At 38.5% G+C, this 18,457-nt stretch overlaps 2 protein-coding genes across 3 annotated transcripts in view; one reads left to right on the top strand and one right to left on the bottom strand.

Moving 5' to 3' along the window:
- The window catches only part of DDX43 (DEAD-box helicase 43), a 29,839-nt gene extending 27,904 nt beyond the window's left edge, over nucleotides 1–1,935 (bottom strand). The window contains exon 1 of the mRNA XM_074237323.1: nucleotides 1,414–1,935. Within this exon, the coding sequence (XP_074093424.1) occupies nucleotides 1,414–1,675 (262 nt within the window). The 5' untranslated portion in view covers nucleotides 1,676–1,935. The remainder of the gene's footprint in view (nucleotides 1–1,413) is intronic.
- Nucleotides 1–18,457, top strand: part of DPPA5 (developmental pluripotency associated 5) — a 91,096-nt gene that overhangs the window by 15,754 nt on the left and 56,885 nt on the right. The window contains exon 3 of one of the 2 annotated variants that reach the window (XR_012478611.1): nucleotides 13,633–13,686. The exons of the other annotated variant lie outside the window; for it this stretch is intronic. The gene's annotated coding sequence lies outside the window, so the exon portion shown is untranslated. The remainder of the gene's footprint in view (nucleotides 1–13,632; nucleotides 13,687–18,457) is intronic. 2 annotated transcript variants of the gene reach the window in all.

The raw sequence follows: 18,457 nt of genomic DNA, 5'->3' as shown, positions 1-18,457 counted from the left end.
TAAGATAGACCTTTTGGAATAAACAGGTTTTAATTTTTTTCTTAAATAAAAGATTATAGATTTAGAGTTCATCCATGACTTCCTAAAAGAAATGTGATACTCAGAAAAGTTTTTTGTAAAAGTTTTGTTTTTCAAAGTAAAGACTGACACATTGCTTCCTGTGGGGGGATGGCGGAGGGAAGTAAGATTGGGGGGGAAAATGAAAAACCCAAATAATATCCTGAATCAAAAAAAATTTTAAAAAGTTTTGTTTTTCTTGCCCTTTTTTTTAGTTTTTTTGCAAGGCAAAGGGGGTTAAGTGGCTTGCCCAAGGCCACACAGCTAGGTAATTATTAAGTGTCTGAGACCAGATTTGCACCCAGGTATTCCTGACTCCAAGGCTGGTGCTTTATCCACTATGCCACCTAGCTGCCCCCTTTTCTTGCTTTTTTAATGGAGAAAAAGGAGGGAGGTAGGAGAGTAGATTTTGATGGAGAAAAAAAATTAGTTTATCTAGTTCAATGTGATCTTTTTCTCTGTAAGAGAATGGTTGAGGCTCAGACTTCATATGTCTTGCTCAAAGTAAGGAAATGAGCTAGGTCTTGGAATCAGCTTCTTTTTGACCATACCAGATCTTGTCCTGATTGTTATTTTACCCAAAAGTGAACAATTTCTTCAGGTTTTAGAGTCTGTATAGGAAACAATTTATATTGAAATATAAGAACCCTGGAGAAGTGTGAACACCCTTATCTGTTAAGAGCCAACACCTTCTGAATGCAAATATAAGACTAACAGACCTCTGTGGGTAGACTTAGATTGGATTCCCAAATAGAGCCAATGTCCAGGGAAGGCATTATTAAGTTATTAATAAACCCTGAAAGTTTACAGGCAACAGGAATCCATAAAGATGCCCAGCTGAAAGGTATCAGACATCAGGGACCGGGAAGGATGCTAAGGCTCAGTTATCAGACCACAGGACCAGCAAGGGTCTGAACTCCATCTAGAATCCCTTGCTTAGAAAGAGAAGACGGGGTGGATTCTTTCTCCAGGGGGCGCATCTTTCTTCTTCCTTTCCCTTCTCCCCCCTAAAGCAGTCCCCGGAGTGGGGGATCAATGCTCCCCAAGTTTGAGTCAGCCCTTGGGGCAAGATGGGTGCCCCTGCCCCGGAAAGAGGTCCAGGGAAGCACACTGGTGGCATCGGGGAGGGGCAGGAGGTCAGGAAGGTCCCCCTTCTCGAGCCTCAAACCAAGTCAACAAGCATTTATTAAGCTCCTGCTGCATACGAGGGCGTGTGTCTAAGCAAGCTCCCCCCAAAACAACGAGGGCGTATTAAGAGCCTGGAGTCCCCGGGCCCAGCACGCTGCCCTGCCCTCGGGGCGGCATCTAGACCTCCACAGGCCGAGGACAAACCCGCCGGCCCGGCCCGGCCCTTACCGATGACCGCCCCGACGACGGAGCTGTGGAGCTTGAAGCAGAGCGGCGCTTCCCTCTGGGCGCGGTACTCCAGGGTCCCCGTGGGCCCTCGGGGCCCCCCTCGGGCGCCGCCGCCGCCGCCATCCCGGCCCCTTGCATTGCCGCCCGCCGCCCGAGGGGGCGCTGGGGGCGCCGGGGGCGTTTTCTTGTCAGGCGCCGGGCCGCGAGAGCCCGCGCTGGGGTTGCGGGAGGCGCAGTTGCTGCGGCTTTCTTTGCTGGACATCCCAGTGGTTGGGGCGGAGCGCGGCACGGCTCGAGGCGGGGAGGAGGGCAGGCGGGCAGCCGTCGGGGTTTCTGCCGTCGTTGAGGCAGCTGCCTCCCCGGAGGCGGGAGGGCCGGGAGAGGGGCCGGGAGAGGGAACGGGAGAGGAGCCCGGAGAGGGCCCGGAGAGGGCCCGGAGAGGGACCGGAGGCGGGCCCGGAGGCCCGGAGCTCTGCCCGGCGCTGACCTGGGCCGGACCGTGGAGACAGGAGGGCCGCGTTTACATACCCGAAATCCGCCCCGCCCTTCTGAGGCCGGGCTCCGACCGAAGAAGCGATTGGCTGGCGTGAGAGAAGGGGCGGTGCCTTCGGGTCATGGCCAATCCGCTCTCTTGAAAACCTTGGCGGCCCAAAAAAGATGTCCCTCCAGGGGTGGGGCAGGCGCATTCGGGCTTATGCTGCTTTCGCGGTTAAGAGGTCTGTCCCGTGGCTCTAGAACTGGATACTTTGTATCTGAGAAAATGATAATAATGACCGATGAGTGATAACAGGTTTGTTTCTGCTAGTCTTTTTTTTTTTTACAGATTAGGAAACTGAGGCTCAGTGTTAGAGCCGAGTTTGCTCTCTCCGACACCACTCCTCCCTCTCGGCGGACTGCTCAACAGACCCTCCAATCCCCTTTCCTAGTCTATTTACAGAAATCGAACCGAGTACCTGAGACTTCTTTACAGATAAAGGAGAGCCATTGGAAAGAGCGTACTCTGGGCTGGGGGTGGGAGCCCCAGACTTCTTAATGATATTAGTGACGAGTCCAAGTATCTTGTTATTGTCAGGGGCACATCTGAGCACCCTGTAACTATTTCTTTTTTAAACAAAGCTATTTTTCCAACTACATGCAAAGATGGTTTTCAACGTTCGTGTTTTTGTAAGATTTAGAGTTCCATTTTTTCCTCCATCCCTCCTTCGCTTTGACAAGGAATAATCTAAGTTATACCATGTTAACCATATTTCCATATGAATCGTCGTGAAAGAAGAATCCAAATAGAAAGAGGAAAAATGGAAAATAAAACATAAAACAAATGTTAATAATTGAAAATAGAAAGCTTTGGTCCGCATTCAGGCTCCATAGTTCCTTCTCCGGATGTAGATGGTATTTCCCATCACAAGCTCTTTATCACTAATCGTCTTTGATCATTGCACTGCTGATGAGAACTAAGTCGGACATAGTTGGTCATCATACAATGTTGCTATTAATGTTTACAATGTCCTGGGTTTGCTCATTTTCCTCAGCATCAGTCCGTGCAAGTCTTTCCAGGTTGGGCTCGTGATTTTTTTACAGAACAATAATCGCACTCCACAATCTGACTATTTCCTGTCAGTAGATGCATCATTCCGTGACATATCCTTTCCTTATTCTACCTGTGATAGTGCTGACAAATGGCAAATACTGGTCTTGATAATGCACTTTAAAATGATCAATTAATTCCCGAGCCTTTCTTTGAACTGTATTTAAAGGCAAAGGTGGGTCAGAGTTCCCTAAATGCAAACACTATTCATAGGAGGTAGTTGGACCTAACTACTCTAACTGTATCTTTTTATAACCTGGAGGCAGGAAAGTGTAACAGTTGGAATCGTGTACAGCGCTGAGGAGCAAGAAACGTGGGTTCTTCTGCCTCTATGACTCTGGGTATATTAACTTCTTATGGGACTCAATTTCCTCAACCTTGTTTATCTAATTTTCACAATAAAACACCATATTAAATCAATTTTTCCACTTTTGTTCTGTAAACCATAGCTTTAGAGTGGAAAAGATGAGATAAAGATAGGTTATGATAGTAGAGAGGAAAGAACCCTCAAACTAGAATTGTCTAGAAATCTGCACTGAAATTTCAGCTTTCTGTTTTGTTTTTTACCAATACAGGTCATTTTTTTTTTTAGTGTCTTCTTATTTATTTAAAAAGAAAGAAAGAGACATGTATTTAAGCATATTTTAGTGCCAGGCACTATGCTGAGCAAAGAAAAGTTTTAGAGAAGGGGGGGGGTACCCACATTCTCCCTGCTCTCGAGGAGCTTACATTCTAAGGAGAGAGACGTAAGAAATTGGTGGACTAGGTCAGAAAATTCCAAGCTCTCTTATTTCCTCCACTAACAAGCAAAAAAGAAAAAAAGCCCAAATCCCTCAGGGTGAAAGTAGAACAGCAAAAACAAACAAGTTGGGGCTGCTAGTTGGCACAGTAGATAGAGCATCAGCCCTGGAGTCAGGAGGACCTGAGTTCAAATTTCACCTCAGACAATAATTGCCTAGTTGTGTGACCTTGGGCCTTAACCCCACTGCCTTAAATAAAAGAAGGGGAAAAAAAACAAGTTGCGGCAGAATAGTGTTCTTTCTGGGACAACCAGAGACGATGATGTGAAGAAAGATCGCAAGCCCAAGGTTCCTCTAGCCCAGTGAAGTGCAAACACCTCCAGGCTAGCTCTCAGAAACAGCAAAAGGCCAGCCCTACTGGAACTTGGGCTGGTGGGGGGGGGGGGGGTAAGGGAGCCTCAGCTAGAGGAATTTTGACTTTCCAGGGCCATCCCTAGTCATCCTGATTCATGTTATCACTGGACCCAGATGCCTCTCGAGGAGAAAGTGAGGCTGGTGACTTGGCACGGCATCCCTTCACTCAAATTCAGCTCATGTGTTTGTCATTTTTTGAGAACAAAGGACAAAACAATTATCTCATTATAAGGATAGCATTAAAGAAAACTTCTAACCAACAGTTTACTCATGTACTTTGCTTCAGTGGTGTCCTCTCTGCTGATGACTTTCAGATTACTATGAGCAAGTGATATTCTCTCTTCTATTTCTAAATCTTCAGCTACCTACTATATATCCCCACTTGGATGCTCTGTTGTCCCCCAAGCTCATATATTAAAAACTGGAATGATCATGTTTGAAATATTTAGAAATGTGAGGAACTGGGTGAGATGGGGTGAGAAGAGAAAGATTCAGGGAAAAATTGTCTTGTTTTCCTCCTGTCCCTTTTAAAAAGTCGATTTACAATCTGATCTAACCTATTTTTCCAATCTTATTTCATGTTAGTCCCCTTCAGGAATTCTTAGATTCCAAATGTATTGCTGGCTGTTCTTTGATACTTCATTTCCCACATCCATGCATTTGCTTATAAGATGTCCACACTTGTAAAGAAATCTATCTTCAATTCCACTTCGCAAAATTTTTTTGTCCCTTCCAAGCTCAGTACAAGAGCTAACTTCTTTGTGAAGCTTCCCAAATTCCTCCCTTACTTAAGTTGCTCTCTCTCTTCTCAAAAGACCTTGTATTATTTCCAAAGTATTCATAATGAAAAATGTACTAGACTTACCATCCTAATAGAATCTGAGTTCCTGGAGGGCAAGATACTGCCATTTTCCCCTTGTAATAGTTAATATAATATACGCACAGTTGGCACTTCAAACATTTTGTGAAGTTGATTTGAGCATCCTTCAAAAAACTTTTGGAATAAAAAATGGGGGTGGATAAGTGAAATTGGTCAGAGAAGGTGCTGTTGACCACCTTTCACCTTTCTATAGCAAGGAGAACAGGAATGAGGAATTACTTGCATTTTTTAAAATACAATTTTATTTTCCTTTACAAATTCCCTCCCCACTTCTTCCCTACGCATTAAGAATGTAAAAATACAAGATCCATTACACACATCAAGTCATGCAAAACATATTTCTACATCAGTCTTGTTCTGTGGGGAAAATAAGGAAAATAAGGAAAAACAGGGAAAATATGCTCTGCACCCAAAGTTCATTTTTCATTATGAGCACTTTGGAATTTTGATGGATCATTGCATTGATCAGAGTTATTAAGTCTTTCACAGTTTTTGTAATATTATTGCTTCTGTGTACATCATTCTGGTTCTGTTCACTTCCCTGTAAATCAGTTCATATGTCTTCCCAGGTTTTCTGAATCCAGGGTTTTCATCATTTCTCAGAGAACAATAGTATTTCATCATTTTTGTATAGCATATCTTATTTAGCCATCCTCCAATTGATGGGTGTCTCCTCAGTTTCTTATTCTTTCATAAAGAACTGCAACCAATATTTTTTGTACACACAGATACTTGTCTATTTTTTATCTTTTTGGGGTATAGACCTAGTAGTGATATTTCTGAGTTGAAGAATATACATAGTTTTATAACTTTTTGGACATAGTTCCAAATTAATTCTCTAGAAAGGTTAGACTAAGTCACAGTCCCACCTACAGTGCTTTAGTATATCTATTTTCCCACTAACTCCAGTATTTATCATTTCCTTTCCCTTTTCTGTTATCTTAACCAATTTTATAAATGGGAGGTGCTACATCAGAGTTGTTTTAATTTGCATTTCTATAGTTATTAGTGATTCAGAGAATTTTTTTCACATGATTATTGATAGCTTTGATTTCTCCCTCTAAAAACTGCCTATTCATATCCCTTAACCATTTGTCAGTTGGGTAAATGGTACTTATTATAAATTTGACTCAGCTCCTCATATATTTGAGAAATGAGAACTTTATCAGAGTAAATTGCTGCAAATTTTCTCCTCCAGTTTCCTGTTTTTCTTCTAATTTTGACTGAATTAGTTCTGTTTATGCAAAAATTTTATGTAATCAAAATGACCCATTTTATCTTCTATGAGACTCTCTATCTCTATCTAGTTTAGATATAAGCTCTTCTTTTATCTGATGATATTTTCTTCCATGATACCCTTATTTGTTTAAGGTATCACCCCTTTAGGTTAGTGAAGGGGAACACTGTGAAGCAGGGTAGGTTTTGCAATCAAAACTATTCCAGTCAACCATCTTGTCTGCCTACTAAAAGGAATGAATGACAGGTTCATAACAAAGCTTCCACTTACAGGAAAATACTAGGCCACCATCCTCAGTGCCTTTGTTCCCACCATGAGGAACCCCAATGAAGTCAAAGAAAAAGTTTATGAAGACTGGAGACCTTTATCATCAATGTACCAAAAGAGAACAGACTTATAATTCTGAATGACTTTAATGCTAGATGAGGCTCAGACTACTATGGCAAGTAGTCCTTGGGAGGAATGGAGTTGGAAACAACAATAGCAATGGTCACTTACTAATGAAGAAGTGCACCTTACAACCTTATCACAAACACTGTCTTTCATTTACCTAAACTCGATAAAACTTCCTGGATGCACCCTCATAGCAAACAGGGGCATCTAAGACACTATGTGAGTGACAAAGGCATTGTGTGGTATAGTGTTAGACTGATCACAGACTCATCCTTTCCAAGCTCAATATTCACATTCAACCAAAGCTGAGGCTTCAAGGCAAAATGAATACTAGAAGAATTAATGTCAAGTATCTCTCTGAATGGTAACAGTTTGTTGATAACTTGGAGGGAAAATTGAACCAATACACAGCCACAGTGAAGCAGAAAAGAAATGGGCAGCTTTCAGAAATTTGGTGCAGAGTACCGCATTTGCTCATTTGACCCATAAACATCAAGACTGTTTTGATGAAAATGATGAGAAAATATAGAAGTTGCTAAATGAAAAAACAAGAACTTCATAGGATTTACATTTCTAAGAAGGAAGCATTTAATGCCATCAAAAGTAAAGTGCAAGTAAAGCTTAGTAGGTGGCTCAGTAAGAAGGCAGATGAAATTCAGTTTTATGTGGATAACAATAATCCAAAATGCTTTTTTGATGCCCTGAAGGGTTTTTTTGTTAAGCAATGGGGTTAAGTGACTTGCCCAAGGCCACACAACTAGGTAATTATTAAGTGTCTGAGGCCGGATTTGAACTCAGGTACTCCTGACTCCAAGGCCGGTGCTCTATCCACTGTGCCACCTAGCCTAGCCTCCCCCATGAAGGTTCTTTAAAGGCCAAAGACATATGGTGCATTCAACTACTCATTGCTAATGAAATCACATTAATCAGTGATCCAGGAGAGATAAGCTGAACACTTCCATAGTGTTCTTCATACACCATCATCAATCAATGCCACTACTAGGTCTATATCACAAAGAGATCAAAGAAAATGGAAAAGGATCCATGTGTACAAAAATATTTATTGCAGTTCCTTTTGTAGTTGTAAAGAATAAGAAACTGGAGGCGGCTAGGTGTCATAGTAGATAAAGCACCTGCCTTGGAGTCAGGAGTACCTGGGTTCAAATCCGATCTCAGACACTTAATTAATTACCTAGTTGTGTGGCCTTGGGCAAGCCACTTAACCCCACTTGCCTTGCAACCCCCCCCAAAAAGGAATAAGAAACTGAGGAGACACCCATCAATCGGAGGATGGCTAAATAAGATATGCTGTACAAATATGATGAAATACTACTGTTCTCTCATGATAAAATGCAAAATAGATTGATTTTGATTACATCAAATTATAAAGCTTCTGCAAGACCAATGCAACCAAGATTAGAAAAAACATAGGAAGCTGGGAAACCATTTTTAAAGCCAGTATTTCCAATAAAGATCTCATTTTGAAAATATATAGAAAATTGAGTCAAATTTGTAAGCCTACAAGTTATTCCCAAACTAATAAATGAGCAAAAGAAAAGACCAGGAAGTTTTTAGAAGAAGAAATTAAAGCTATCTGTAGTTATATGAAAAAAATGCTTACATCAATATTAATTAGAGAAATGCAAATTAAAACAACTCCAAGGTACCATCTCTCCCTATCAGATTAGCTAATATAACATAAGGGAAAAGATCAATGTTGGAGGGGATGTGAGAAAACCAGAATACTAATACACTGTGGGTGGAGTTTTGAATTGATCCTACCATTTTCCCAAAGGGCAATAAAACTGGGCATCCACTTTGATGGAGTAATACCACTACTGATTCTGTATGAAGATTTCCATTAAAAATGGAATAGAGCTCACATGTACAAAAATATTTATAGCACCTCTTTTTGTAGTGACAAAAAATTGGAAATTGAGGGGATGTCCATCAACTCAGAAATGGCTGAACAAGTTGTAATATATAAATGTCATGGAATACTATTGTTTTCAGAAATAATGAGCAGTTAGATATCAGAAAAACCTGGAAAGACTTACAGGAACTGATGCTGAATGAAGGGACCAGAACCAGGATAATATTCTATACATTAACTGCAATATTATTTGATTATAACCTATGATAGACTTAGCTATTCTCAGCAATATAGTTATCAAAGACAATAAAGACTTGATGGAAAATGCTATTCACATTTAGAGAAAGAACTATGGGGTGTGAATGAAGACCAAAGCATACTATTTTCAGTTTTTAAAATTTGTTTTATGTTGTTGCTTTCATTTAATTTGTTCCCCTTTTGTTCTGATTCTTCTTTCATAACTTGACTAATATAGAAGTGTGTTTAATATGATTGTACATGTAAATTCTATATCAGATTCCTTGCCATCTTGGAGACCAGGGAGGGAAGGGAGTAAGAGAGACAAATGTAGAACTAGAAATATTATATAAAATGAATGTTGAAAACTATCTTTGCATGTAATTTTTAAAAAATGAAATTAAAATAAATAAAGGGGGGAAAGAAATACTATTGTTCTCTAAGAAATGATGAAAAGCATGGATTCAGAGACCATTTACCTCCAGTTGAAGTTAATCCATCCCTAACTGAAGTTTTAACTGAAGAAGAGATTTTGAATGCCCTTGATCTCTTTTTGGCAAAGCACCTGGTGCTGATTCTATTTCAGCTGAAATTTACAAGGTGGAGGATTCGTTGCTCATACAAAACCTTACTGAAATGTTCCAGGTTAAAAGGCACGAGGAGGTTATCCCCCAGGATGCCTCCATTGTCCATCTCTAAAAAGGGAAAGGGAATGGATTGCCCTGTGAAAATCACAGAGGTGCCTCTCTCTCTCTAAGTCATTGCTGGCAAGATTCTTGTCAGAGTCCTCCTTAATAGATTTGTCTTTCACCCACCTGAGAGCCAGTGTAGTTTCAGAATGGGTCAAAGAGCAATTAATAGGGTTTTTGCTCCCCACCAACTCCAGAAAAAATGCCAAGAGCAGAACAGAGGTCTGTATAAAACATTTGTCAATCTGACCAAAGTCTTTGATACTGTCAGTTGTGAGACTTTATGGAAAATTCTATCAAAATGTGGCTGTCCAGAGAAGTTCATCAGAATGGTCTGTCGGAGTTTTGGATAGTGGTCGATGCTCTCGAGATTTCTTAATCATCAGGGGAGTGAAACAAGGCTGTATCCTTGTTCCCATGTTTTTTAGCATGATGTTTGCAGCCATATTATCAAATGCCTTCACTGGGGATGAGCAAAGCATCAAAGGTGAGCTATTGCACTGATGGCAAATTCTTCAACTTGAAAAGGCTACAAGCCAAGACCAAAATAAAGGGAGTATTGGTGCAGGATCTTCTCTTTGCAGATGATTGTGCACTTAGTGGAACCTCTGTAGCTGAGATGCATCAAGGTTTAAATTGATTCTCTGTTGCTTGTGCTAATTTTGATCTAACAATTAACACCAAGTAAACACAGGTGCTCAATCAGCCAGCACCACACCATCCATATGTGCAATCATTGGTTTCAGTAAATGGAAATGTTTTGAATACTGTGGATATAGTACCTTAGCAGTGTATTTTTTCCAGGGAGGTTCACATTTAAATTTATAGAGAACTCACACAGGACAAGCAGTTAAGAGGGTTGTAGGGGGAAGGGTCATAAATATTGACATAAGAGTACTCTAAAGATCCTTTTTAAAATGTTATTGTACAGAGAACTGAGTCAAATTTTCAAAAAAACAAGCCATTCCCCAATTGACAAATGGTCAAAAGATATGCAAAGGCAATTTATAGATGAGGAAATCAAAGCTATCCAGTCATATGAAACATTGCTCTAAATCACTACTTATTAGAGAAATGCAAATTAAAGCATCTCTGAGGTACCACTTCACACCTCTCAGACTGGCCATTATGACCAGAAAGGACAAGGATCAATGTTGGAAGGGATGTGGGAAATCTGTGACACTAATACATTGTTGGTGGAGCTGTGAACTCATCCAACCTTTCTGGAGAGTAATTTGGAATTATGCCCAAAGGACAACAAAAATGTGCATACCCTTTGATCCCACAATACCATTACTGGGTCTATACCCTGAAGAGATTATGAAAAAGGCTAAAAACATTACTTGTACAAAACTATTCATAGCAGCCCAGTTTGTGGTGGCAAAGAATTGGAAAATAAATGAATATCCTTCAGTTGGGGAATGGTTTAACAAACTGTGATATATGTGTCATGGAACACTATTGTTCTATTAGAAACCAGGAGGGATGGGAATTCAGGGAAGCCTGGAAAGATTTGCATGAACTGATGCTGAGAGAGATGAGCAGAACCAGAAAAATACTGCACACCCTAACAGTAACATGGGAGTGATGATCAACCTTGATGGACTTGCTCATTCCATCACTGCAAACAATCAGGCACAATTTTGGTATATCTGTGATGGAAGAATACCATCTGTATCCATAGAAAGAATTGTGGAGTTTGAACAAAGACCAAAGACTATTATTTTTAATTTAAAAAACAACAACATTATCTTATTATATAATTTTGCTATCTCTTATACTTCATTTTTTTTCCCTTAAGGATATGATTTATCTCTCATCACATTCAACTTGGATCAATGTATAACACAGAAACAATGTAAAGCCTAACACATTGCCTTCTGTGGGGGGTTGAGGGGAGGGAAGCAAGATTAGGGGAAAAACTGTAAAACTTAAAATAAATAAAATCTTTCTTAAAAATATTTATTTTTCCTTATATATGTAGACATAATTTCCAACATTCCTTTTTTTTAATTAAGGCAATGGGGTTAAGTGACTTACTCAAGGTCACACAGCTGGGCAATTATTAAGTGTCTGTTTTCAGATTTGAACTCAGGTACTCCTGACTCCAGGACCGGTGCTGTATCCACTGTACCACCTAGCTGCCCTCCCCACCACATGCATTTTTGTAAAGTTTTTTCCCTCTCACCTTTCCTTTCCCCCCTCCCAAGAATAGCAATTATTCTGAAATAGGTTATACAAGTACAATCCTGTTTCACTTATTTCCACATTGGTCATGTTGTGAAAGAAAAATCAGAGCAAAAAGGGGAAAAAAACCATGAGAGGGAAAAAGCAAAAAATAAAGTTTAGAAGGTCAATATAATATACTTTGATCTGCATCCAGATTCCATAGTTCTTTCTTTGGGTGGGGCTGGTATTTTACAGTCTTTTAAAATTGTCTTTGGTCACTGTATTGCTCAAAAGAGGTAAGTCCATCATAGTTCATCATCATACAGTGTTGCTGTTAAAGTGTCCAATGTTCTCCTGATCTGCTCTCTTCACACAGCTTCAGTTCATGTAAGTCTTTCCATATTTTGCTGGAAATCTGCCTACTCATCATTTCTTATAGAGAAATATTATCCCATTATATTCATATAACACAACTTTTTCAGTCATTCCCCAATTGATAGACTTCAGGGTGGTTAGGTGGTGCAGTGGATAAAGCACCGGCCCTGGAGTCAGGAGTACCTGGGTTCAAATCTGGTCTCAAACTCTTAATAATTACCTAGCTGTGTGGCCTTGGGCAAGCCATTTAACCCCATTTGCCTTGCAAAAACCTAAAAAAAAAATTGATAGACTTCCCCTCAATTTCTAAATCTTTTCCACCAAAAAGAACTGCTATGAATATTCTTGTACGTGTGGGTCTTTCCCCCTTTATTTATAATCTCTGGGATGCAGACCTAGTAGTGGTTTTGCTGGATCAAAGGATCCCTTACATTTTTATACCCTTTGGGCAAAGTTCTCATGAACTCTCTTAAGAACACTGGACTTGATTGTGTAGTATGGGAGACACTGGCCCAGGACTGCCCAGCATGTTGTACCCTTATCAAAAAGGGTGCTGTTCTTTATGAGCAAAGCAGAAGCTCAAAAGAAATGAGATGTGTAAATTTGAAGAACTCACCCCAGGTTTGCCCATGGACTATTTGTGCCCAGCCTGTGGTTGAGCATTCTGAACTTATAGTTAGAGAAACTGAAACTTGTCTCTAACACAGTGTTGTTGTTTTGGTCTTTTTTGATAATAAAGGACAAGAACCAACCAACCATACTTATATCATCTTTATGTCTGAATCTTTGTATATAATGTGAGATATTGATCTATGCCTAGGTTTCCCTGGCCTGCTTTCCAGTTGTTCCGGAAGGTTTTGTCAAATATTCTTTGTCAGAGAGCCCAGATAGCTAATATCTTTGGGTTTATCAAAAACTAGGATTTACTTCTCTATATTAAATACCCAATTTATTCCATTGACCAACTACTCAGTTCTTATCCAATACCAAATTATTTTGATGATTACGATTGTGTAGATATGGTACTACTACTACTAGACTCCCTTCACATTTTTTTCATTAATTCCTTTGATAGTTTAATCTTTAGTTCCTCCAGATGAATTTTGTTATTATGGCACTAAGTAAATTAATTTAGGTAGTATATTTCATTATATTGCTTCAGTTTACCCAGATACAATATTTCTTCAATTTTTTAAATGTCTTTATTTGCGTGGAGTGTTTTGTAATTGTGTTGATATAGTTTCCATGTGAATCTTGATAGGTAGAATCTCAAATATTTTATACTATCTGTAATTATTTTAAATGAAATTTTTCTAACTCTTCATACTGAGTTTTCTATGTAACATATAGAAATACTAAAAATTTATACCAGTTTATTTTGTATCCTGTAACTTTGTTGAAGTTGCTAATTGTTTTCAGCTAGTTTTTAAATCGATCCTCTAGGGTTCTTTAAGCATATTATACTTATTATGATAATTAATGGCTTACCTTTGTGACCTGAAATAGGAAATAGATGTTTAGAAATGGAAAAGTTTTGTTGTTGTCATTTAGTTATGAATCACATTTGAATTTTCTTGGCAAAGATACTGAAATGGTTTTTCATTTCCTTCTCCAACTCATTCTACAGAGGAGGAAACTGAGGCAAACCAGGTTAAGTGACTCACTTAGGATCATACAACTGGTAAGTGCTTGAGGACATTTTGAACTCAGGTAAGGGAGTTTTTCTGATTGGAGTCCATTGCTCTATCCATTATCTCACCTAGCTGCCTCTTCTTGGCAGGCAGACTCCCAAATATTTTAGATTATCTACAGTTATTTTAAATGAAATTCTCTTCCTATCGCTTCCTGCTGAGTTTTGAACTCATGAATTTGACTCTTCCTAACTCTAGGTCTATCTAACACTCTATCCACTGTGCCCCCTAGCTGTCTATGATAAAATTAGGTAGGGGGATGAGGATGCACATGCACTGGGAATCAGTCATAAAATCATAATTGAAAGGTTCACACAGCCAGTACATGTCAGAGATAGGACTTGAATTCAAGTCTACTTTTTTTGCTTTTTCTTTGATTCCTCCATTCATTAGTACAATATCTACCTCCATCCACTTACCCACACAGATCATAGGGTAATGCCTACCTAGCCTATAGTAAGTACTTAATGATTTTTGACAATTGACAGATTAATTTGATGAACTGATTCTTGTTTTGAAGTTCTCTGCCTTCTATCAATCCACTGCCATAATCTTTCCATTGTTTATAAAAGAAAGATTTTAACAATTGTACTGACTACTTCATTATGTTGTTATGATTAAAGGAAATTGTACTGAGGGAGTGCTTTGTAGCCATTTAAAAACTGGACTCAGAGAGAACAAACAGTCTCCAAGCAAATAATAAAAAGCCAGATGTCAATGAGAAGAAAAGTTTAAAAGTGTTCATCAATTTTCATCTTCAAAGTACCTGTACAGAAAGGTTAATTAGAGGAAATGAGGTAATAATAATTACCACTTACCTAGGGGTTTTAAGGTTTGTAAAAGAGACATTAGAGACATTATTTCAATTAGCTCTTATTAAAAGCTTCATTACAAAGGAAGGGGTGCTATTATTATTATTATTATTATTGAGGTTTTGTAGGGTTGGAATCAGGGGATGAGACTTGAGTTACCCAGTTAAAAAAGGTGTTGAACAAACCCATTCTCAGTTTACAATGCAATCTAATTGCCACTCTTTAAACAGTGAGAGTTAATTTCCTTCTCTGAGTTAAACAGGCAGTAGGTGGGCAAGCTACTCTTGTTTTGAAAACAGAGGAGGGTGGGACCGCTTGGTGGCAAAGTGAATAGAGCACCAGCTCTGGAGACTGGAGGACCTCAGTTCAGATCCAGATTCAGATACTTACTAATTACCCAGCTTATATGACCTTGGGCAAGTCACTTAACCCCATTGCCTAGCAAAAACCTTAAAAACAAAAGAGGAAGAAGGAAAATCCTAAGAAACGGATGGAAAGTTGAGGAAAAAGTGTGCCCTCTTTGGTTGACACTCTGATCCACCCATCTGTGAGCTTTCCAGATGCCAAGATAATTTGATATCACTTCATGAGATACAGATGCCCCTCTGGTGTGGGTGGACCACATCCACCTTGGGCAAATGGGAGAAGAGATTTGTGTATCTTTGGAAGGACCTTTGCTTTTTTTGGTTTGTCTGTTTTTGAAGTTGATCTAATTCCTTCAGACTTCCAATTATCCTAGTTGGGGAAAATGGAGAACAAACAGAATTTCGTTTTTTTTTTCTTGGTACCACCAGAACTAACCCAGTTCCTGGCACCTAGAAGGTTCTTAGTAATTGCTAATTGGATTTGATTAGACAGCACACCTCCAAATTCAGAAACCCTAGTCTCGCCTAGGTTGTCTTAAATTCAGCTGCTCCAGCAGAGGTGTGGAGGGAGGACTTTCCCCATTCATGGGTTACAAATCTGAAAATGAAGATCGGTGTATCCCAACCCTGCCTTACTGGAAAAATGAGCACACACTAACAGACCTGCTCCTGTCCTCCTATGGATTAGAATTCACTTTCAGTTCTCCACAGGAGCCCAAAGGATGACCCTGATGGTTGAGGGGACTTCTATTTTATGCTGTATTTAAAGAAATTGTGGTTGAAGGGAAAGATACTTTACTTTTAGATATTTAGGACAAGTAATGAGACACAATGCTGAGAGAGAAAAGGAAAAACAAAACAAGACTTGAACTTATGCCCACTCAGGAAAATATATTTGCTACTTACTGTGGCAATGGGTCATGCCTTGGGAAGAGCACTGGGCCTAGAGCCAAGAAGTTCTGAATTCAGATTCAGCCTCAGACACTAGCCGGGTCAACCTAGGAAATTACTTATGCTCTGTCTACCTCAGTTTCCTCAACTATAAAGGGGGAATAATAATAGAATCTACTTCCCAAGGTTGATATGAGCATCTAATATATGTTGTTACAGTGCCTACACATGGTAAGAGCTATATAAATGCTTATTCTCTTTTTCCTCTCCCCAACTCTATCTCATTGGTGTGTAGGGTGTGTTCAAGAAAGACTAGTACCAATTGTCTAAGACTGCCAAAACTTTTCAGGGCTGCTCTGCCTTTTCAACAACCTAACTCTCACCTGTGGCTCTAAGAACCTGGAACATGCCCAATAATCGCTCTCCCCCCACCCCCAGCAAACCATTTCAGCAGACTCTTATTCTTATAAATTTGACAAAGTTCTCCATGTATTTGAGATATCAGACCTGTATCTGAGATTGTCTATAAAATATACCCCTCCCCTTCCAGTTTTCTGTTCTTTCTAATCTTGGCTACATTAGTTTTATTTATATAAAACATTTTAAATTTAATATAATCAAAATTATCTATTTTATATTCCAAAATGCTTTCTATCTCTTGTTTATTCATAAATTCTCCTATTCATAAGTCTGATGGATATAAAGGGAGATATCATAAATGAGAAATGATTCATGTTCTCATTTATTTGTGATATCTCCTTTTATATGTAGGTTATGTAACACTTTTGACTTCAACTTGATAAATTGTTTAAGATATTAGTCTATACACAATTTCTTCCAGATTGCTTTCCAGTTTTCCCAATAATTTTTTTAACCAAATACTGAATATTTTATCTCCAGAGCTTAAATCTTTACATCTGTCAAATACAAGATCTTTATAATTTACTATTGTCATTGTATATCTGTTCTGTGCTACTGATCCACCTTTTTATTTCATAGCAAGTACCAGAGAATCCTTTGTATTTTTTTCATTAATTCCTTTGATATTCTTGACTCTTTTATTCAAATAAATTTGGTTATTTTTCTAGCTCTATTAAATTTTTTTTTTGTAATTTAGTTGGGATGGCATTGAACAAGTAGATTAGCTTAGGAAGGAATGTCAATTTTATTGGATTGGCTCTGTCCACCTATGAACAACTGATATTTCTCCATTTATTTAAATCTGACTTTATTTGTTTAAAAAATGTTTTATAATCATGTTCATGGTGTTCCAGGGTTTGCCTGGGCAGATATACTGCCAAGTATTTTATGCTATCATTATTTTGAATGGAATATTTGTTGGTAATATATAGAAATACTAATGATTTATATGGGCTTATTTTATATCCTGTTATTTTGCTAAAGTTATTACCTATTTCAACTAGCCTTAGTTGAATCTCTTGGATTTTCCAAGTACATAGGAAGGGAAAAGTATTTTTTTTATTTTATTACTTTATTTTATTACTTTATTTTATTTTATTACTTTATTGCCCATTTTGATTACTTCAATTTCTTTTTCTTCTTTTATTGCTATTGCTAACATTTTTTTTTTTTTGGCAAGGCAAATGGGGTTAAGTGGCTTGCCCAAGGCCACACAGCTAGGTAATTATTAAGTGTCTGAGACCAGATTTGAACCCAGGTACTCCTGACTCCAAGGCTGGTGCTTTATCCACTACTCTACCTAGCTGCCCTATTGCTAACATTTCTAATGCAATGTTGAATAATATTAGTAATAAATGTTTTGTCCTTCATTTTGAAGAAGACCGTGACATCAGGGAAGTGATACCATGACATGCACATGAATTGGATTTTAGTGAGGGGGCTGTGCTAAGTCATCAGCCTCACTTTCTCCTCTGGAGTCATCTGTGTCCAGGAGTCAGATGTGAACCAGGAAAATGGAGATGGCCCTGGATGTGAGACGATCAGGGTTAAGTGACTTGTTCAAAGTCAAACAGCTAGTGTCTTGGGTCACAGTTGAACTCAGTTCTTCCTTACTTCAGGGTCAGTGATCCACCCACTGTGCTATCTAGTTGCCTGTTAATATTAGTAATATTGAATAATATTAAGGATATTGATCTTTCTTGATATTATTGGGAAGGATTTTTGATTATCTTCATTACAAGTAATACTTGCTGATGATTTTAGGTAACTGCTTCTTATCATTTTAAGGAGAAATTTGCTTAAACCTCACCAAGATTATCCATGGTGACCAAGTGGGATTTATACCAGGGTTTATTTAACATAAGGGAAACTTTTAACATAATTGATATGACAATAACAAAAGTAACAAAAATCATATGATTTTAACAATAGATACTTTTGACAAAATACAAGTCATTCCTATTAAAGACCTGGGAGCTTCAAAACGTAGCTATAATGTTCCTATGAGTTTTCATTTGAGGATCTTTATTAGGGTTTTTTTTTCAATTTTTATTTTATTCCTATTTCTAAAATTTCAGAGCAAATTTCCTTAATAATTTATGAAGTACAATGTCTATACTCCCTTTTTAAAAAATCATATCTTTCAGTTAGTCCAACAATTCTTAAATTGTCTCTCCTTGATTTTTTTCCCCCCAGATTAGTTGTTTTTCTAATGAGATGTTTCACACTCTCTTCCATTTTTTCATTCTTTGTTTTTACCCTGGCATTTTTTA

The sequence above is a fragment of the Macrotis lagotis genome, chromosome 5 (genome assembly GCF_037893015.1).
Source record: "Macrotis lagotis isolate mMagLag1 chromosome 5, bilby.v1.9.chrom.fasta, whole genome shotgun sequence".
In the NCBI taxonomy this organism is placed as follows: Eukaryota; Metazoa; Chordata; class Mammalia; order Peramelemorphia; family Peramelidae; genus Macrotis; species Macrotis lagotis.
This window is presented reverse-complemented; position numbering and strand designations above follow the sequence as displayed.